Source organism: Bidens hawaiensis, unplaced genomic scaffold (assembly GCF_021521415.1).
Source record: "Bidens hawaiensis isolate Kalapana, Puna unplaced genomic scaffold, B.hawaiensis_p1.1 tig00013584_1, whole genome shotgun sequence".
Taxonomy (NCBI): Eukaryota; Viridiplantae; Streptophyta; class Magnoliopsida; order Asterales; family Asteraceae; genus Bidens; species Bidens hawaiensis.
The window spans coordinates 216,708-240,092 of NW_027492152.1; the positions used below are offsets into that span (position 1 = coordinate 216,708).

A 23,385-nucleotide genomic window follows, 5' to 3' on the forward strand; every position below is an offset into this window, starting at 1 on the left:
ATGCTACCCTCATCTACGTTCTTATAATCACCACAAAATGGACTTCCGCTCGTTACCATGTATCTTTCTTGGATATAGTCCATCCCATCATGGTTACCGGTGTCTTGATTCCACAACTAGTCGCCTTTACATTGCCCGACATGTTCGTTTCAACGAACAATACTTTCCATTCGCTCAACCTACTCACACCCCAAATCCATCCCCTCAAACCTCCCCCTATGTCTCCTCCTTCTCGATTCCTCCCAACCAACCTGTCACCTCTGATATACCCTCCAACACAGCCCACATCCCTAACAATCAGTCTTCTCCATCTAATCCAACTACAACCACCACCATTTCTAACCAGCCTTCTATACCCGAGCAGTCCACAACAGCCCCTCAGCAGCCTGTTCCCACCCAAACAGCCCCTAATCAGCCAGTTTCTCCTATTCAGACCTATCAACGACGCCCCAAACAACCCGTTTCCACCCACACAGCCCCTAACCAACTTGTTCCCAACCAACCAACATCCACCGTCCTTTCCCAACAGCCCCCAACTCCTATCTCTGAACAACACAACACCGTCCCACCAGTTGTCACAACATCAACAACATCAGACAACCCACTCCTACCCTAACAAGGTCCCGACCTCCCAATCTTCGACAAAACCCCAAAACCGTCACACCATATAACGTCGCCTCTTTTCATACCCACACAATTCAATCCGACACTGAACCCACCACCTTTACTGTTGCTAACAAGGATCCTCAATGGCGTCAAGCCATGGCTGAAGAGTATTCAGCTCTTTTGAGAAACAGCACATGGACTTTAGTACCTCGTGTTCAGAATTCTAATGTGGTTGATTGTAAATGGGTTTACAAATTAAAACGAGACCAAACTGGGGCTATCAAACGGTACAAGGCCTGCCTGGTTTCCAAGGGGTTTCAACAACAACCGAGCATTGACTATCAGGAAACATTTAGCCCTGTTGTTAAAGCAACAACAATCCGCGTGGTGCTTTCGTTGGCTGTTACACAAAAATGGCCCCTAAGGCAACTTGACATACAAAATGCCTTTCTACATGGCAATCTAAAGGAGACCGTACACTTACAGCAGCCTCCCGGATTTGTTGATCCTCATAAGCCTGACCATGTTTGTCTTTTGCACAAATCCCTATATGGTTTAAAGCAGGTGCCTAGGGAATGGTTTCATCGATTGTCTACTGCTCTTCATGAGCTCGGGTTTAGGGGGTCCAAGACCGACCCCTCACTGTTTATCTACTTCTCTAAGGGCACACTATTGTATATGCTTGTGTATGTTGATGATATCATTTTGACAGGTAATAACTCACAAGCAATTGATTACGTTGTCCGCCGACTTGGCCAGTCATTTGATGTTCAAGATATGGGCAAGTTATTATATTTTTTAGGCATTGACATTGTTACTAACGGTTCAGATCTCCTCCTATCACAACAAAAGTATATCCTTGAACTTCTTGAGCGGGCTGATCTATCTCATGCACACCCTGTATCCTCACCGATTACTACTACAGCTAATCTTGTTCTCGGTGACAGCCCCCAGTTCCATAATCCAGTCCAATATCATCAGATTGTGGGTGCTCTTCAATACGTTACATTGTCTCGCCCAGACATTACCTATGCAGTTAACAAGGTATGCCAATTTATGCACTCGCCGACCGAAAACCAATGGTCCACAGTTAAACGCATTCTTCGGTTTTTAAAAGGTACTGCACATCATGGTCTTCTCTTCAAACACTCTTCGGGTACTACCCTTCATGCCTACACAGATTCTACTTTCAACCATTTGAATGCCTTCTATGATGCTGACTGGGCCAGCGACCCAGATGACCGTCGATCCACTGGGGGATACGCAGTCTATCTTGGATCGAATCTTATTTCTTGGTGTGCACGAAAATAGAAAACTGTCTCTCGGTCATCTACTGAATCAGAATATAAAGCACTTGCCGATACGGTCACTGGACTCACTTGGCTTCGAGCACTTCTACATGAGCTTCGGGTTCCTATGAAAACGGCACCAACATTATGGTGTGATAATCTAGGTGCAACGTACTTGTCGAAGAATCCGGTATTTCATGCACGTACAAAACATATTGAGGTGGACTTCCATCTTGTTCGGGAACTGGTTGCTCGAGGACAACTCTTTGTTCACTTCATATCGACTGACGATCAGATCACATATGTCTTTACAAAGCCACTTCCCTCTCAACGGTTTATTGAGCTACGGTCCAAGCTACAAGTCGCTCCTCGGCCTTAGCTTGCGGGGGAATATTAGACAATATTTATATTATCTTATAATAGAGGGTCTAGAGTGTATTTATGTTTCCTATTTATATTCCTTGTACATCATATCATTAGATAATATACAAATACAATTACCAAGATTAACTCACTTAGCACCAAATTAGCAACAACGATGAGATGAGTGAGAGACACGTGTACCACCCAGGTGGCAATTGAAATGCGCTTGAAAGACTTGTAAAGTATGCTTTAAAAAGGCTAGTAATAGAACAGTAAAATAATAATTATAATAATATTAGTAAATTTTAAAAAGGCAATTGAAATGCGCTTGAAAGACTTGTGTGTGGCTGCCACTTTAAAATTAATAATTATATAATATTAGTATATTTTATCATCTTCTACTCTTCTGAAAAGATACCCGTTACATTATGTATAACCTTGTGATTGTTGTCTTGTCTATCCTCGAACGAATAAAAAGACTTGCTAGACACTAATCAACACAAAAAAATACATTTTGAACAAGGATCTAAGGCGGTTGCTAATGTGGGATAATGTAAATGCTTTACGATATGTAATAAAACCTAATAGCATAGTTAGCCATAATTTTTTTCATTGTTAGTTGCAAATGTAATGTGTTTGAAACACTATTACTCGAGTATAGATTTTCTAGTTAAGTTTGGGCGAGGGTTACCTAATAAAAATATACTACCAAATCTACGAGAAAGATAATACCATATCTATTAGAAAATACGTAAAACGGGTTGTTGAGAGGTACCTAAGAAGCTGCGCGCAGACAATATATAATATTTATTAAGTATTATTTAAAATTTATATTATTCAATTAATATAAAGTTTTAAAAACTTAGATGTACATATTCAACCCTCAATAATTGAACAATGACCCAAGTATATATTTTTAAGTATTTTTTGGTAAACAAATTTAATACACACATTACTAACCAAGACTTAGCCATACATTTAAAAAGTTTTTTAAAAACATAATTTGATAAAAGAAAATAATTATTTTCTCTCAATTTTCGCCTGTACAACTGATTAACATTCATTTAAATATTTATAAATACTTTGATGAAACATATTAGTCACACGTTATACTTTTTTCTAATTAGTTTTGATAAAGCTTTAATCTTTGAAAAGTAGAGTTTGGAAAGCTATTTAAAATAAAGAACTCAAACAAGGATATAACGTAAATACTAAACTATTGTTTTCTATATTGTTGTGTTTTTGCACTTGATGACAAGAGACGGTAGAAACATTATTGTGTATAAAGGTAACCCGTTTAGCATCAACGATAATCTATTCATCTTACTTGTTAATACTATATATTACTCTAAGACAAAAATGCTAAGTAAATTATATTGTTAATACTATATATTATTACTAGTTTGATCCTCCCGTGTTACGGGGGTTTATTCAAGTTTTTGTTTAAATTGTTTTGCTATTTTATGATGATTTTATTTTTTTTTAACGTAGTTTAGTTGTAATTTTATACATATATATTAGTTTTTTATTATATTTTTTAGCGTTTGAGTTTTTACTTTTTTCAATTGAGATGTGTAGGTTTTTTAGATTTTTAACGAACAAACATAAACAGACACGAGCATGTTGATTTTTTTAAATGAACAAACATGAACACAGATATTTGTCTAATGACAAAGGGGATGTTAATGTAGTAGGCAATGGTGGGTAGTATCGAAAGTTAACCGGCGATTAAGACGAAAGACCAGCAACAGAGAACATGTAAAGGAGATAAACTAAATTAGGGTTTAATGATAGTGTTTACCAATAAATGAGATCTTACAACCCATTTGAGGGCTATTAGGGTTTTGTAAGACCCATATCTCGTATAAATTACTCTTGGGATTTGATGATTAAGAGGTTATTTCACAAATAAATGAGATGTTATAACCCGTTTAAGAGTTATCCGGATTTGGTGAGACCCATGACCCGCAAAAATTATTGTTTGATTATGAAAGTTTCATAAATATATGAGATGTTATAACCCATTTAAAGACTATCTGGGTTTGGTAAGACTTATACCCATGAATTCGGGTCAAATGCATGAGAAGCTTCCATTTAAATCAAGTAATCTAGTGACTTTAGAGAATGAGGGGAACAACCTGAGAGCGACATATAAGATTTTATGGTAGGCAATTATATAGATAGTTAGATAAGACATATATAATTAAACGAATAAAAGAAATTTTGTCACTACTTAACAAAGGAAAGTACGTTAAAGTGCAAATGTGGAGCATTGTGCCCCCTAAATCTATGCTTTCAAATTAATTTAAAACAATATTAAAGCTTATTATTTTAAATATTAGTTTAGGAAAATGGAATATTTTATTGTTTATGTAAAAAGGTGTTTAGAAGTGGGATTTTAAACTTGTAAAATATTGGATATACTATTTCTGATAATTTCATTTCACTTGTGTAATAAATATATCTGTTAAGGTTACCCTAACCTAATCTGTAAAGTTAAGATAATATACCATGAATTATGTATATACATTTTTACTTTTAGTAAAACCACTTTTATATTTTATATGATTGTATATATATTTTCATCGATATTACGTTAATATGTTCTTCGACGTTTAAAATTATGAAACATGGCAGCGATACAATTTTGAGATACATATATTAAACATACAATTTTTCATTAATTAGCAGTAGACTGAAATAGAAAATTAATTGAACGCACTATCATGACTGAATTAGAATTTAGAACACTAAATTAAGTCTAAAGTAATTACTTTATTAGGTCATTACACGGGTTTATTTTGATAAGTTGATAGTGTGTTGCACAACAACACTATCATGATTGATCCTTTGATTGTATAGAGCTTCGATATGTTTATGATAAAAATACAAACGATTCATGCTGATATATTTGTCTGTAAATGTATATTAAGTTTTTATATTGATTATCAGATTTGTCTAAACTTCATGCTATTAAACTGATTTTTAGATTTGTCTAAACTTTATGTGGTCATTTACACGAAAAATTACATAAATAAGCAATGCTTATATATATATATATGCATGAATTGGATATTATCAACATGAAATACGTTTCTATTGATGCATGATACACGATAAAAAAGTTATAAATGAGTGTATACGTGCATACAATGGGAATTTAAACATGTATTTCATGTAATGAATGGTTGATGCGAATTTAAACATGTTTTTCATTAAGTGAATACACCACCATTGTATCATATAAGGCCTCACAATGACACTATCTATAACATATTAACAAAAACAATATAGTTGTTACCATGAATAGTAAAAACAAGAGTCCAAAATGTCCTGATCATGAAATTCAAACAAACAACAACCTTACATAATTACATGACAAAACACCCGTACGGATTTTCATCACTAAGCATCTCAAATGTATCTGACGAACAAGATAACATTACAGAGTCATAAACATTCTCTGGATAATCATAAGTGTACTGGGCCGGAGGAATATAGTACACTAGCCCACCATTACCACTGGGGTGCGTCTCACTGTGACATTCGTCAATTTCGGGTCACTTTTGTTATGTAAACCCGACCCGTTTGTAACCCGAACATTTCAAATATATAAAATATTGGATCTTGTCATTTAAAATATAAAATATATAAAATATATTTTTTTTATATTATGCATTGTTTGACCATTTAAACATACCCATTTTTATGCAAACCATAAAAGAATCTTTATACCCAACCCTTCACTCCTTCCCTATATATACACACCCGTCTTCTTCATTTTACTCTTGCTACATCTCCAAAAACTCTCTCAAACTCCATAGATTCAAGGTTGTTATTTCTTATGTATTCTTGAAGTTTTGACTTCTCAAGTCAAACTAACTATAGTCTTTCATTCTAACTTGTTCATCTAACATTACTAACTCTTGAATATGGTGGTACAACATATATATAATACACACCCCTTGTTTCCTTTATTTGTTACTTCACCGACTTTGGTTGGTTAAGTTTCGAATGTCATAAGGCAATGCTTCATGGAGGACTTCGTGTTCTTGATATGTATTTACACACACATAACTTATTATACATATCTCTTATGACTAACTTCTAACTCTTTAGTTTGTTCATCTTATTTACAAGTTCCATGGTATGGGTTTGTATAAGACTAACCTCGGTTTAACCGAAACTAGTCCAAACCGGAAACCGAACTTTTGTTTACTAGTTTTGTTAAAATAGTTGTTTAAACATGTTTATTGCTAGATTGAGTTTCAAAAATCATTTTTACAAGTTCTTTGATATTAAGCATATGGAATCCATCTATGAACTCGTTGGGAGATGGAAACCGAACTAAACCGAAACTTTTGCTTAAAAGACTTGTAGTTAACTTTTTTGTTGTAAAATTTAAGTTTTCTTCATTTATAAACCAATATACAAGTTCTATGATATTTGGGCATGTAGAAACCATCTATGAACTATTTGTGAGATGGAGACCGAACTATACCGACTTTTACTCGCTTAAGACACACAAGTGTGTTTTTAGTTATCAAGACTTGTATATTTCTTTAAAAAAATAGTTTACAAACTGATTTTAATTATTTTCTTAAGTACTTGGAATAGTTGGATCCAACTTAATCTCATAACATAGCTTGGACCGACAAAACCGAACACTCGCTTAACGTGCGTTGTTAGTTCTAAACAATAGATCTACATACTTGGTTAAGTGTTAGTATGTTTTAATGAGTTATCTCATAACAATTAATATTTTGGAAAGTTGACTTTGGGTTTGACCATTTGTCAAGACCCGAACCGACAACCCGAACACTCGTTAAAAACCCGTTTTAGTATCTTTAGCCTAATGGAACTTGCATTTTAGCATTTTCCACACATTATTACTTAACATTGGTTAAGTAAATATTAAGGTTAGATACTTTAACCCGGTTTTGAGCAAACTTACATTTTTTAAAAGGGTTATTATTATAAATTCTTAAATAGTTACATTTTAAACCTTGAACTTTAATTGATTAGTTTTTGCAACAATTATTTTATTTAAAGATCTTCAAGACAACCTTTCTAAATCCAAGACTTTCTTTTATTTAGGCTTCATACGTTAAACTCGTCGTTCCGGCAAATCTCCAAATAATCAATCTTTCAAGTTTATTACTTGAATGTGAGTAACTTCATACCCCGTTTTCTATCTTTTATTTTGGGGGTGACATTTCAACTTATCTAAACTAAATGTTTTATACTTGGGGTCTTAAACCACAAACGTTGTTGTATACCTTACTTGAATAATTGCTCGATTTGGTGTTCTATGCTTATTTGACTATGTGTTTATTGCTTTTGGATGGTGGAACTATAAATCCTAGACCATTTGGCAACCCCTCATGGCAAGGTGTCGTTAACGTTATGCAATTAACGATAACTATAAAATCCTAAACTATTTGGCAACCCCTTATAGTTGGGTGTCGCTAACTTGTTAGCGATAACTATTTATCCAAGTTTATAGCTATTATTTATGGTTTTGTATACTAGTTTTGTGGCTTTTCATACTATATATCTATTGTTCAAACTTATGAATTGCTCACCAACCTTTGTGTTGATAAACTTTATTTTATGAAATGTTACAGGTTTGCATCTAGGTTGATTATGGAGTTCGGTGAAGAAAACGTCACAAATACCGTTAGGATATTAGCAAAACTGAACAATATTTGATTTGTTATATTTTGTTGTATTTGAGTTATGTGACATTTTCGATGATGTGAAATGAAATGAGTTTGTTAAATATTGTCGCTTTAAATAGTGTCATGCGCTTATGAGCAATCGTTGCACCCCGGCATGTTCCGCCGCCTTTGATCGGGGTGTGACACTCACTATAACTCGTAACATAAGCTGGACCAGCAGGCATTGGATACGAGTGGCCACGTGGAGGGCTGAGTGGCACTTGAGTAGCCCCCACATCCGGGGCTACCGTTCCCGTGTCTGCTGGTCCACCAGAAGCCTTTGCACCTGCACTCATTTTCTTTCTTTTCTTTTTCTTTTTTTTACCACCGGCTGTTTGATCACCCGCTGGAGCCGGAGTATTATCCGGCACACGGGCAAACTTCACCGATGGACCACCGGGTTTATTATTTTGATCAGTTGGATTATAATTGTTGTTGTTTTCTTCATCGTTGTCGTTTTCACTGCTTTCGGAACCTTTTTCCCTCTCCTTGTTGTCGTCGGCGGTGGGTGGCTTTTCTTTTTTGTTGGGGTTTTCCGGCCACTTTTCGGCATGTATTCCGGTTTTGATCAGCTTCTTTACAAGTAAATTCACTTCAATGTCACCTGGTATAGTAACTTTGTGTTGCTTTGAATCAATATCAATGGTATACGCACCTGCAAAACCAATATAAACATGTTGATAAATCAATCCCAAACTTGTTTAATTTTTTATATGAAAAATCATTAAAATGGTTGTCTTAAGTTTTTAACCAATGAATTTGATAAAAATATCCTTTTGGCTTTTTTTTTCTCGTATAGAATCAATAACAAGTGTCATCTAATACAACATATTTTTACCTTGGGGCAACACATTTCCATCTGGCACAACATATCCATTCTCTTTCGCCAGAAGCTAGGAAATCTATTGAGCCATGTCAAAATGTGTTGCATTCGTGGCTAAAAGTACAAGTTCTTAACTAAAAGCAAAAAAAAATGTCAAATGATATTTTTATAAAAGATAAGTGTATTATTTTGTCAGTGAAAATGTTCATTTTGTTGGTGTTCTTATTATTAGATGAAAAAAAGTTGGTGAGTATGATGTAAGAAAAGAAAGGACCTTGAATGGATTGGAGGACTCTCTTTGCGTTTGCAGCCAACACAGTGAATGGACACTTTGAGAACACATGTCTGCAACAATATTAACATGCAAAAGAGTTGATATATACATCTATATATATACATATAAATACAAGTTAGTGTAATATAATGACAGCACCTTATAAAAATTTGTGTATGTTAACGTTCTTTGAGAGTAGTTTTATCATTTTCTATATCTATATCTACGATTACAATTTTGAAAATTAGTTTTTATATATATATCTATGTTTTGTTTTACACATATGTAAATTTGTTTGTACACAAATTTTACATATATGTAAACTTGTGATTAATATACGCAATCTAATTTTTTTATATAAAATATGACAAAACTACTCTTAAATAATGTTAATATATAAAAAAAATTAAAAAATTGTTTGGCTTTTAAGGGTTCCTAAGAGTTCTTAACTTTTTTAGAGTTCTTAAATGATATCAACCATATATATATATATATAGGGGAAGGATCAAGAGAGAACTCTTATTTAGAGAGAGAACTAAGGAACTCCTAATTCTAGGGTTATAATTGTAAATTGCTCAAATAAAGGGGGAAAATTAGCGCTTCCCTGTTCGACGACGTATACTTCAGCCTCCTTGTACAATAATCTCAATACAAACCTCCTTCTATAGAAACTAACACTTGCAAATCACAAATCATGACTACTCGATTGTTTCGAACCCTAATCAGTGATTAAATCGGTCGTTTAATCTGTCAATTGCAGGTATTTCAATTCGAAATTCTATGTTTTTAATCAACAAATTGATTCATATTCTGCTCGTTTCATGTATTAGTTTGATAGTTTATTTGATCAATCATGAGTTACGACATTATTAGTAGATAAATGAATGTTAATTATCATTTATGCCAAAAATTAGGAAAACAGAGTCCTAATTGATGGATTAGGTTTTACAAGGTTTAATACATGTATTACATACGTGTAGTACATGTATTACATACGTGTATTAATACATGGATTGTATACATGGATTAGAAATATTGGACAGGGTGTGTGATACATAATACCGAGTATTACATATGTGTACTATCTACTTTTTTACAACGGATGTGTAATATATGCAGTTTATTGACTATTCAAACATTGTATTATGCAGTTTTGGAGTTGACTTATGATCATACTATTGATATTTGGTATGTTGGTTGTTGTTCGAGCATTATACAGGTAAAATTTTGTTCCCGGATACAAAAATTACCGATTGCCATCATCCCTTTAGCTGAGATACTGCACGATATCGCAAATTCTACATCGTCAAGTAACGAGCGTACATATAAATTGGGCGTTGAATCAAGCATATTAACCTGATACCAAGACCACGAAATAGACGTGCTCGATTGTTAATGAGTACTTTTTGTATAAATATTTTTACCAGAAATATACATTGGTTATGAATTCTATTTTCTTTTTATTGGTTTCTTTAATGTATTATCTTCGTCACCCGTTTGTAAACTAAACACTTTGCGTTTATATGTAATACAGTAGTATTACATATTTGTAATACAATGGTACTGCATATATGTATTACAGTAGCACTCTGTGTATGCAATACAATTATTACAATCATATAATAATATTATAAATAATAGACACAATGGAAACATGGTAATACTGCATATATGTAGCATGCTTAAACAAATCTTGCATTAACATTATAATCATAATTTTTATTCACTACATATATGTATTACCAATAAATAAATGCGGTTGCTCTAACATTGTTTGGTTCAAACATATTACACATGTATGATGTATAACTAAACATGTACAATTACACTAACAATACTACTTTCAACACATCAGCACTAAATATATGTGTTGCATATATGTAATACGTCACTATTGCATATATGTAATATATTAACATTACATATATAAACACTACAACAATATTTTATAATATTAATACATTTTTTTGTTTTAAACATAATAGTCAGCTACAAATTTCATACATCAGTTAACACCATCACGTAAATATACCATAACATTTATATTGAAATTCCATCACACACTCTAACAACTGATACACAAATCCTATCATATACAATAAGAAGATAAGCGTACTAAAAACATGCCCGTTTAATTGGTGCCATTGTTGGATCTTCCGTTTATGTTTTTTTTCTTGCATTTTTTAATAAAAACGACCCCTTCAATAAACTATACTAGAAAAAAAACATTACAATTAATGCCTTTGGAGTCCCGAAATAAGGACGCTCACCAACAAAAAAAATCATAAAAAAACCAAAGTTGACCAGCCTAAACGCCACTATCTCAAACAAATTTGACAACTTGCCCCAAATCCAAACAAACATTAAGCCTAAATAACCAACCAAGACCATAACCAAAACTAAAGAAAGAAACCAACCCACAACAGTTATAACAAACCAATACACAAACAAAATGATAATAACTTCAGCCATCAATACTTGAAGTCTTCATGTTGTAGCAGCAAGACATATTCTTTGATACGTCATTCAACTGCAAATACCAACACAATCCATCTGCAGCATCCAATTACCAGGCTTCATATCCAACACTTTAGATAAAATCTTGTAAGGATACCAAACCTACCAAAACTAATCTGTTTCTAGGCTTCAAGCATAACCAAGAGCTATTATTTACCTGCCAACAATTGAAAATTTTATTATCATAAGGAATTAAACGAATTCAACATCACTGCAAATATATAGAGCTTAACAAAGAGCAATAACAAGCCTTTAACACTTAAATCATTACTCAAGTCTGGATTTTGTGCACCCATGTCAAAAAATTGTGCATATTAGTCCGACTTTTACACCCGACCCAACAATAAATCCAACTGTAAATCTTAATAACAATCGTCCACGTCATATCAAAGACACAATCATACCTCCATAGGACCCAAGCAACGATTCAGCTAACTGTAATGTCAATTTTGCAGTAGCTACTTACAATCACAGGCTGCAATCCAAACAATTATATTACTCATAGCTCATAGTATCGTGTCTTTATACCTGTTGTTACACCAACACCAAGTAAACTCATTCCAAATCCAACCTACAACATATGATCATAAAAATCCCATAATAGTAATGCATAAATGTAATACAACATATTTCATATGCATGTGATATTTTAGAACTGCATACATGTAATACAAGATAGTTTATATGTATGTAATATCTTATAGCTGCACATATGTAATACAACATATAACATTCATATGCATGTTATATCTTATAACTGCATATATGTAATACAACTTATAACAATAATTCATATATGTAGATAACATAACTCATATGCCTATACGTAAATAAGCATATAACATGTATTGTGTATATGCATTATAACATGCTTATAAATGTATTGCATATATGCATTATTTGATTAAACATTAAAAAAAGCACAAACTATAGAAGGTGATTTCAGTGTAATATGCCTACTCTAGTACTACACATACGTTATACAATATTAATGCATATATTTTTTTTTTGCAGCACCACAATTTGTTTTTATCTTTGCTTTATATTTTTCATAGCATAATTACAAATTAAAGCAAACAATTACAATTTATATATGACACAATAGTAACATATATGTAACACATTATACTATAGGATCAACCCAAAAATAACATGATTTAAATGCATGTATCACAATTTAGACGGTATTCACATAATCAAACTAATAAGGTTGAACAAACTGAGAGAACAACATATCTATCGAGTATTTAAAATTAACGAATACAAAGAATTGAATTAGAAGAAAACCAACAATTTTTGATGATTTAATTGAGTTGAGATTCTGGTGATGTGTTGCTAGCATCTCCTTTGCCATGCTGCTGCATATTCTCAAGAAATTAATGGCGAATAAGTTTTACAACGAGATATTTCAATTACTAGCAACTGAACCGTACAACTCTGGCCATAATTAGATTATTCAATATGTTTTACCCTAAAGTATAAGTAGCTTGAAGTAGTAATTTTATACAAAGTAATTGATCAAACATGTGATTACCAAAAATGTATTCATCTAGACATTTCATCGAACAGTTTGAGGGCATCCCAAATGAATCAATAAATTAAGCATATTATAATTAGATACACACCAAAATTGAACAATTGTATATAAATATAACTAAAAAAAGTTCATTTACACATACATATTATAACTAAACGAATAAAATTACATTAACATTACTACATTAAACACTACACATATGTAATATAACTAATAAAAAACTGTAAACTATACCTGTATTACATATATGTAATATTCGACGAATAATCAATATAGGTGAACTGATGTCACATAAGCATTGTTCATGACTTTTGTATGCCATCATACGTTATTTTGTTCTTCGATTATAGGAAAAAAAAAACAGAAGCAAGGACAATCGGCGTGATTTTCATCTAATACCCCTAATCGAATCATAGAATATGTGAAATTAGCTATTACGCTCGTTTACCTGATGGTATCTCTTAGTATATGTGCTTGATATCGCGGTCGATTCACTTGATTGTGTAGCCAAAACGATGATCTGCAAGTGAAACCCTAGATTGATAGAAAAAGACGAACGACAGGATAGAAAGGAACAGGAGTTGAGATGAAACAGAAGAAAGTTAGTGACAATTTTGCCCTTGTTCATTAAAATCCCCCACTTTTTTTTTCTTTTTTCCCTTGCTTTTTTTAGCCTTTGATTATTTAAAATCAAGGGTGTTAAGAGGAGTTCTCTAGTTCTCTCATTAAAAGGAGTTCTCTCTTGATCTCACCCATATATATATATATATATATATATATAAATGCGATACAGAAAAGTGACATTAGATGCTCTCTTTATATTTCTTTGCCCATATACTTGTCAAGAGTGAGTCTTCACTCAACTCACAGGACTTAATTTTTTTTAATACATGAATGCAAGTTAATGGTAACAATATATGATCACTTATTGTTGGAATTCTTGAAAAAATCATTTGATTAAGTGTGCTATTTGTTTGGTTGCATATCTAGGAAATAGTTGTACGACCATGTCTCATACTTGATTTCTACCCGCCGATACCCACTTACTGAAAAGTTTCAAGTCGAGCAAGCGAAAGCAAATTTGTTTGTTAATGTGTGTGAACAAAGTGGACGGCTACTAAGGGATTAGACGTTACTGATTGTACCAAAGCTACATATGTTTTGTTCTATTTACAATCGTGTGACAAACCTCATTGATCGAGTACAATGACTCCTAATAGGGTACAAAAAGATAAATTTGGCCTTAAGGAATCGCAGCCTTAAATATCACCTATTTTGAGTGCAATAGTTGTGGATGAAATGATGTCTCTTCAGTTAAACGTGCAACGTGTTTGAGTGAGAGCAATCCAAATGCATCTAGGAAGTTTCCACTCGAAATAAAAAACAGATTGATGGGTTGCAAAGTTATTGTGGAACCCCAAACGTATTACAAAACGCCAACATGCATCGTTATAAAACTTCTAAAACAAAATGCGTTTCGATAAAAAAAAATCGGTTCAAACTGTCAAAACAACCGATTCGTTTGGTCATATCTTTCATCAAAACCGACAAAACCGGGACTGCCTTTAACATGAAGGCACTCTAAGTACTATTTGTTATTGTTCAAACAAAGGCAAAATGTTTATACAAACTGATAATTTAAACAGTTCCTATACAAAGGGAAAACTTTAGTCTACTGTTACCCTAAAAACACATGTAATCATCCTACAGATAGATTACAAATACAAACCACCAACTCTCAACTCACTATATTCTTGTATAAGAAACCACAAGTCAAGTATTGCTGCTACCTCCACCAACACCGCCACCGGTACGCAGCCCTTGGAGACACATGTGTAGTGTTCTTTGCACATTATCCGCCACCATTCTCAACCGTCCTTGGTTCGCGTCTCCACCTGTAGACCCGTTCATATCCACAGTCCGAATCACTCTCTGTTTACAAGCTTCCCAATCTTCAACCCGAAGCCAGCATGACCGCCCACCATGGCTGCCTTCCATTCCAAGAAAACACACATTAGGGTTTTCACCAAACGAGTATTTCAACCTCACGGAAACACAGTACGGCAACCACGCAGCACCGCCAGCAGCGTTAATGTGAGGTATGTGTGCAGGATCAAGAACTACGGTCAACCCAAAGTCAACAGCGTTGTGAGGGCGGTCATAATGAATATTACTTTTGGAAGCTGAAGAGTTTTCTGAATTCCCATCCAAACCTGTATGATTTTCAAGGCATAACTCGATTCGTGACCGTTGAGCTGGCGGGACATCGCCGCCTTGGGCCTGAGCTAGACTCTTTTTCCATGCTATTAACTTTAAGAATTCTCTTAACACGGAAATGGGTAATGTGAGAAGAGTGATGAAAGATGCAACCCGAGACGCGTCGTACGGTTCAGATGCGACCCGACGGCTAAAGTAGTCACATATTTCACTTATTTCAGATTGAGTTAATTCATCTTGGCCCGATAGCGAATTGTTTGGCTGTTGCTGTGAAGCGTTGAACCGTTTTACACTAAGAACTTGGAGAAGAAGTTGAACTCTGTGAACACTAACAGCAAATACATATCCCCTGCAAGAAAAACTTGGTTACTACAAGAAATGGGTTAAACGGATACGAGTCGATTCAAACTCTAGTCTTACCCGACAAAGAAGCGCAAGGCAGGCTGCTCCTGATCCAAATTCAAAAGTGCACCTTCATTTTCTTTTAGAATTGATCCAAGGATCTCCTTCAAAAGATCTGGTAATTGTGCAAATAGCCATAATACACCAAGGTATTTCAGAATGCCCCTAAGAACCTTTTTAAGGGCAACAAGAGGAACCCAACCGCCACCATAACCACCATCATCTCCAAGCCCGATAATGGCGGTATTCAGCTCTCCTCTAACATGAGCAGGAACTGCACCAGTAGCTCTACGTACCATAAGTGCATTTGGTGATGCTGACATGGCACTCATAGAACGGTTAAATCCAACGGGCTGGTTTCCTGGACGAGACATTCCAGTAGGGCCCGCCCGGGTGCCATTGGTGGCTGAGATTTGTGGACCGGGTGATGCAGCCGAATTGTTGGAATTAGTTGGTCCAACTGACGGTTGACCGCCAGCAAAATTAGGGTCTAACCCGTTCAACTCCTGAGCCACATGTTCCATGATGAAGGGCCGAAACTGCGGACAAGGTAATGAACCGCCAACTGTAGGACCGCCTTTCGGCGGTGTTGCGGGTTGCAACCAGACTTGATCACCGGCAAAACATCTCATGTCAACTGCGAAATATTTCCGGTATATTATCCGAATCCAATACGGGCCACGAAGAACAAACGAGACATCAATTGGCAACAGTGAACTTGGAACAATTCCCGGACCACTTCGACTAGCCAAGGTAGCAGCTGTTAACATGGCAGATGCACCTGGGTTTCCACCAGGACCAGGGCTAGAGCTGTGACCAACATTCGGGTTTGAACCATTTGACATCTGCCCATATACGTTTGCTTTTGATACAGCCGGGCCTGATGGACCAGCACCAGGAACCGCGGGAACCGGTGCAGCCCTTGCAGGACGTGTTGCAACAGCAAGAGCGTGCAAGGGTCCTGCAGTCAGACGAATGCAGTCCAAAAGAGATGAAACTTCCGTCCCGTTAATAAAATCTTCTAGAAACTGAAAATACATAATTATAATCAATCATTCACGGTTTTAAACATGATAATAAAGAAAGGTTAAGAGTTCAAAACATACCTTGGTATGAGGCCAAAGTTGGTCAGGTGACACATGCATTGTACAACCACTTTTACCAGATTCCCATTCAACAACAAAACGAGCCAGAACCCCTGAAACCCCTGAGCCAAAACTAAACCATAAACTCATTAACCCAACAGCCTCAATTTTAAACGCCTTCCTCATCTGTTCAGAGTATTTATCACCCGCTTCTAAACTACTGTTTACACCTTTGGGTTGATTTTCTTCTGTTTTGTCATCAGATCTAGCAACCAGTAATTTCCTCATTCCTAAAGCAAATGTCCGGGCATTAGATAACCGTTGAATATCTGCCACCAGTTTCTTAATACTGTCGGCTTCGACAGAATTGTAAGTCAAAACAACACCATCAGCATCATAACGAATATGAGAATCTATATCAGATGCATTAGCAATCCTGACATTAGATCCCCATGCAGTATTAGTGCTTCCCTTTTGAAGCTCAAACAAGTCATTGAAATGCTGGTCACTAATTTTCACATCCCAATACATGCTTCCAGGTTTTTTACCAAGCCTTAAACATATGTGTTCCCAAGTGTCGTTTCTTGCAAATGGGAGTTTAAACCATATGTTTGATGAAGCTGTTCTTAGACCAATTTCTTCGGCATATGGGATGTGGAGTGCATCCATTTGACTAGTCAACCGAGCATGTTTGATGCAGAGTGAACAGTGTCTGATCACATGCAAAAGAGCTGACACATATATACTTGACGGTGCATCTCCTTTATTTGCTTCTGCTATACGATTCACAAATCTGTATTTTTCAATATTACTGACATTGGCTAACTGATTTTGTGTAGGAATTGCATTAGTGAGTTTTCTTCTTTTTGAAGATCGTTCAAGGATGTCCGAGGATCTGAGGGATGGAAGTAAATCTAATACGTCCAATAATGTGCGTTTTCTTGATCCGTTTTCTCTCGGGGCTTGATTCATAGAAGAATCTGGTGCTGGGGCTAAAAAAAAGGAGCAACTAGTTTAAGCTGTGAGATCAAATTCATCGCTGATATTGTAAGTAAATTAAATATCATGGGTGAAAATAACTATGCTTTTAGCTATAACTAAAGGCGGCATCTATCTTGTTTGAGTCGTCACAACTCACAAGATGATGTCATGTGCCTTTTTGGGTCATTTGTAATGTAGCAAATTTAACATTTTGATAAACTTAACATTATACATCAATCTAAACATTCTAGACGATTAAATCTTATATAAAAAAACTACCTTTTTGACAGTCGGTTTTTAGCATAATAATAGCCAAAACGGCACAACAAAGTCATCATTTGATGACCTATGTGGCCATGTGCGTCCACACAAAAAAAGTGCAGTGACTAAAACTGTAAAATAGGACAATGACATTGGTATTTTATGCACACAAAAAAACAATAATTATATTTCTTCAACAATAAACCAAATCTTTATATAAGATGGTTTAGAAGGTTTTATGCATTAAAATACACTTCAGCCGACTTTAGATCTGTTTCCTATTACTAAGCTAATCTTCTAAATGTACCCATTCAACCAATAAAGGAGAAAAATATAACCCAAATAAATATGTTCATAAATGAATGCATTGATATTGCCTTCCCTAGTTTTATGTAAAAATTAAAAATGGTAGATCCAGAAACTTAAAATGACCCACCTGGAGTTGAAACCGAATTTCTGTAAGTATTTCCTCTTGCACTTGATGCAGAAACTCGAGTGCCACCAGTGATATAAGAACCAACTTCAGCAGAATGCGGTGATCTAGAAGTCAAATCCTGATCAGATTTTGAAGCCGGCAGTTTCTTCATGGTTGTACTTCTAGAAGTGGTTGAACTGGTGGAAGCAGATGGTACCCTACCCTTGTAATTGTTACTCACAGGATACAATGAACTATTCCAATTTGAGCCTGCACTTGTAAGGTTCACAAAATTATCAATATTATTGTAACTCTGGGTAGAAAATGCAGATACAGAGGATCGCTTTTCTAGCTCAAAGATTTCATCCACTAGTGAAGAAAAACCAGATAGACCAGAGCCTTGAACGGTCAAATCAGAAAGAAGACCGTGGTCAGAAGCCCGACTAGGGCCCGAATCATTTTCAGAGGATGTTAGGGGATTATAATCAAGAAGGCTCAAATTGGGTTCGCCTTCAAGCAGATGCATTTGACTAATGTCAACACTTTTAATGCGAGTTACAGATGATTCGGCTTTTCCTGATGGATCTGCATGGGTTTCCAGCAACTTAAAAAGAGGTTTAAAGTCGTCTTCAAGTTGCATCAGCAGAAAATAAGAGCTCCCACACTCAGGAAATCCCATAAGAAGCATATTGGAACCATTTAAGGCGTGTTTTGGAACCTTCACTGGAGAAAAGTTGTGTTCATACACCTGCAATGCAACCTTTTAGATAATACATTCAATCTTCATATATTTCAAGATTTCTAGAACAGATGTTCTTACTTGAAGGCCTAAAAACCTCCCAATGCATGCAAACAAATGCAATAAACTCTTGCTTCTCAAGCTTATATATGCTTCAGCTGCAGTCATACTTCCCTGGTTTAGTGCTTCCTCGCATTCTCTTAATGCTGAAGATGAAATTGTATTTTTTGATGAATGAAGAAGAAATCGCCCCGTCCTTCATTTCATAAAGGAAAGGAGTTCAAACATCCAGAAGTTTGTTCTTTTTAAATATTGTAGAATAATAGCTTTTTAAATAGCTAAATCAACTCATAAGGTATACTATTATAGCCTTGTGGAACAAGATTTTTTTATACTTGTAAATAAACTGCCAAACAATCACTACTTACGTGGCACAGTCAGCCAAGTGAACTTAGTCAACTTGTCAATCACATTTAAAAATTAAATCATCAATGAGCATTAATATATATCCATGAGTTGGAGTAAGACCTTATATTTATTCCAAGTGTAAAAAATGATGAGCCATAGGCACGCATCCGTAACACTTCCTGCCCTTCAGAATCCAAATTGTCATCCTGCAGATAGAAATCAAGCAGAACAACATGATGCACCACCAAAATAAACTAATAAGCGATAAAAAAATGAAACCATGGTATACGTTATACAGATTAAAGTTCTTATAATCAAACCCGCGACACTTACCTTATTGTAATCAGCGCCAGTTTGATCAACTGGTCGGTGAAGTATAACATCATCCCCAGCTCTACAGCTGTGACTTTTTTGCCCCAGTTCTTTATAAATTTCAAGGAGGCGTGTGTACTTATTACAACATATAGCTCTTAATAGCAGTTTCTCAACATCAATACAGCTTTGGTCAATAGACAATTCTGCCTCCCTGTTAGTTACAGGATCGATGACAAATGAACTGTGGATGCACTTAATTTGCAGATCCGGCCCTGGTTCAATCTTGATAAAAGGACATGATACTGAGTCTGATGTTCCAATGTTTTTATCAAAATCCAGCCAGTAAAGAATCTTTAATCCAGGTGTCCTTAAACCTCCAGAATCAGTTTCTCCATCTTGGCCCGTTTGCATAGAACCAGCAGCACTACTTTGACCTTGACCTGAACTACCATCAGATATAAGCTCAAACCGAATAGCATCTTTCCATCTACCAGCCTTAAGTTCTCTAACTTGTCTTATCACAGTGTCCATGATAAGAGCTACGCAAAACTCATGTAAAATAGAATATAAAATTGCAAAAGGATTTTCAGAAGCAGCCATTCTGCGTTCTAAATCGTCTCCAAGAACAAACCGTCTCGTTTCTTCAAGCTTCACTAGACCACCTTTTTCACCAACTAATATTTCCAAATGCAATATTCTCCACATAGACAAGTGTCCACGGTAACCGAGTGTTAGCAACACCTTAAACTCTCCTGGAACACAAAGATTTACTGTACCATCAAAGATCTTGACCTCAGAGAACTCTTTTGGAAGTGTGGTTTCAAGTAACTTCGACCTCACTAAAGTATCAAGCTTCTTAAGCACAGGTTTTCGTTGTTTTTCAGTTAAAGCGCTTTGAATACCTACTTCCTCTGTGCACTTTGGCAACCGTTCGTAAGTGCCAGTAAGAAGAATTTCAACGGCAGATGGAACATCATAAATTGGAGCACGAGCCTGTTGTAGTCCCTCATGCATGAAAAACATCGAATCCGCAGCTTGAGTGAAACATGTTTCATGGCTTGATAAGGTTGATGCAAGCTGCTGACAATATTGTATCAGTGGTACCTGCATATCAGAAGGCAGTATTATTTAAAAAAATATGTTTGTAGTTACTAGGCTCATAAACGAACTAAACTTTCAAAAAACTGTTCGACGGAAAGTTCATTTATGTTCATTTATTGTATAAAAGAACAAACACAAGCAAAATTTTTTGTTCATTTAATTAAATGAACAAACATGAAAACATGTTTTGTTCATTCATTTATGCTAGTGAATCTCCATTTATGGACATTCATTTATTTACGTCCGTCCGTTTATGTTTACTTGCTTAATTTTAATATATAAATGGTAGTTATATATATAAATATAAACATACAAGGGGCTCATTTAAATCACACACATACATACATAGATATATACGTATTTACTTGGTTATTTTTTAGTGGAAAAAAAATCATCATGACCATCCACGATAGTTTGTATTCGTGAATGCTAACTTATGTTCGTTTTTGTACGTTTATGCTTGTTCAATAATGTTTTTGAGTGTTAAGGGACTGTCTGGCAATCTCTGCACCACCAGTAAGTGCTAACTCAGTAAGAGGTCCGCATAGTTAAAAGACTTTGAGCCAGTAACTGCTGATTACTTCAATGCGGTGGTAATTGGTGGTGAAGGCAGGGCCGGCCCAACAAGGTAAGCAAGTAAAGCTAGGGCTTTAGGCCCCCGAATTTTTCAGGCCTCGCTTTTTTAAAAAAGAAAAGTATAATAGATATAACATATATTATATTTACTTATTCTATATCCGTTAGCTCTGCCCTGCATTCAATAATGCGCAAGCCCGAATCTTAGCTTTTCCAGTTTTATTCTTTTTACGCCAAAAAAACGACTAACTTCATTACTGCTCTAAGCTTGCATATTGATATTAGTTTGTTTTGTAGATCTTGCTTTCAATAGCAATCTAGAAATGACTATCAATTATTTTATTTCTTTTCTTTTATGATTATCTTTTTTCACAGTTCCCTACTCATGCATTATTATGGGGAAAGTTAACGTACAAACTAACAAAAGCGCGCTAACTGTGCGAATCAAGTAGTGTAATTATGTAAATACACTGCAGTATAATTACACTATGTTGTGTATTTAATTACACCAGTTGATTCACACAGATAGCACGTTAATTTAACTTGATTTGATCCAAGCCCAGTTATTATTATTATTATTATTATTATTATTATTATTTGTATTATCTGTAATATTCTTGTTAGCATTTGCATTATAAAAGGAAAATGTTTTTCGTTACTTACACAAGTGTGAACTAAGACGTATTCGCATCAAAGTTATCGAACATAATTATACGCTGTAGTTGGACATATAATGAAAGGGCCGGATAGTTTTTTCTAGTTAACGGATCAAATAAACCGAATAATTTTCATTCAGCATCATTTTGAAGCTTAATGGTTAAGAGGTCAAACAAATTAAACAAATGAAAACTAAACATGAATAATAATAATAATAATAATAATAATAATAATAATAATAAAATTAGGTTATAAACCTGTTGGCACCACTGAGCAAGCACATTGAGTCTGAGCATCCTTTGCTGAGTTTTGACAAGATACTTAAGTATACTAATCTTCTTCTCCGAATCCGACATCTCGGCGCCTTTCGACTTCTCCACCAACTCCTTCAGATTCAGATACGACTCCTCCGCAGCTCGATTCACCAGTGTCGAAAACTCCACCGATTCCTGACCTAATTCCGCCATTATTATATGTCTAATTAACTAACTGTGTCCGTACACCGATTATTACACAACTTTCAATGGTTCAGTGAATACGTAATATAATTAGGGCTTGTAATTAGCGGAACGAATCGTATCTGTTTCCGGTTTTTAATTGCGTCATCGGTCCACGGTGGCACCGATCGGAGAAGAGTGTACACGTGGTTGCTGGCTCCGGCGGATTCAGCCAATCCGGCGTCGTTTTGTGTCTGCTTCCGCCGCGAATCTTGTGTGCTCCGGCGTCGTTTAAGTGGTGGTAATCCTTTTTTTTAGAGAATGTGTGTGTGTGTAATAATATATATATATATAAAGGACTCAAGGTCAAAAGGTAATATTTTATAAAAACTACCTTCGTTTATAAATATTTGCCAAAGTATATTTCCCTTAATCTTTTCAAATTTTACAATATTAGGGCATGTGTAGTGGCGTGGACGGTGAAGCGTCAATGAGGCAATGTTTTGGGGGAGTTTTTCGAGAGGTACATCGTGCCGGAGAGAGCGTCTAAGGTGTGGAGGGTGGAGTCGTGTTACAGAGGACAACGTTTTGAGGCGATTTGTGTCTCCATTGTCGATGTGGCTTGCTTTTCCCGTCATGGAGTGGTTCCAATGCCTCGTGCG

At 35.3% G+C, this 23,385-nt stretch overlaps 1 protein-coding gene and 1 pseudogene across 1 annotated transcript; both read right to left on the reverse strand.

The window, feature by feature from the left end:
* Nucleotides 1-5,394: 5,394 nt before the first annotated feature.
* On the reverse strand, nucleotides 5,395-9,283 carry LOC143544491 (heavy metal-associated isoprenylated plant protein 35-like; annotated as a pseudogene).
* Nucleotides 9,284-14,706: 5,423 nt separating this feature from the next.
* On the reverse strand, nucleotides 14,707-23,069 carry LOC143544501 (mediator of RNA polymerase II transcription subunit 14-like). Its single transcript, XM_077036597.1, has 8 exons — nucleotides 22,544-23,069; nucleotides 19,971-21,056; nucleotides 19,758-19,843; nucleotides 19,311-19,485; nucleotides 18,512-19,238; nucleotides 16,855-17,825; nucleotides 15,767-16,776; nucleotides 14,707-15,695 (listed from the first exon to the last, which is right to left on the reverse strand). The coding sequence occupies exons 1-8, from the start codon at nucleotides 22,751-22,753 to the stop codon at nucleotides 14,903-14,905; spliced, it is 5,058 nt and encodes a 1,685-aa protein (XP_076892712.1). The 5' UTR covers nucleotides 22,754-23,069; the 3' UTR covers nucleotides 14,707-14,902.
* Nucleotides 23,070-23,385: the final 316 nt, after the last annotated feature.

Bases quoted from the DNA above. Each gene is read 5' to 3' on its own strand.
- LOC143544501 (XM_077036597.1), bottom strand. From the start codon at position 22,753: ATGGCGGAATTAGGTCAGGAATCGGTGGAGTTTTCGACACTGGTGAAT. The intron at 19,486-19,757 runs GTCTTACTCCAA...TATGAAATGAAG, and splicing joins ACACTTGGAATAAATATAAG to GACGGGGCGATTTCTTCTTC. The intron at 19,239-19,310 runs GTAAGAACATCT...GTTGCATTGCAG, and splicing joins GGAGGTTTTTAGGCCTTCAA to GTGTATGAACACAACTTTTC.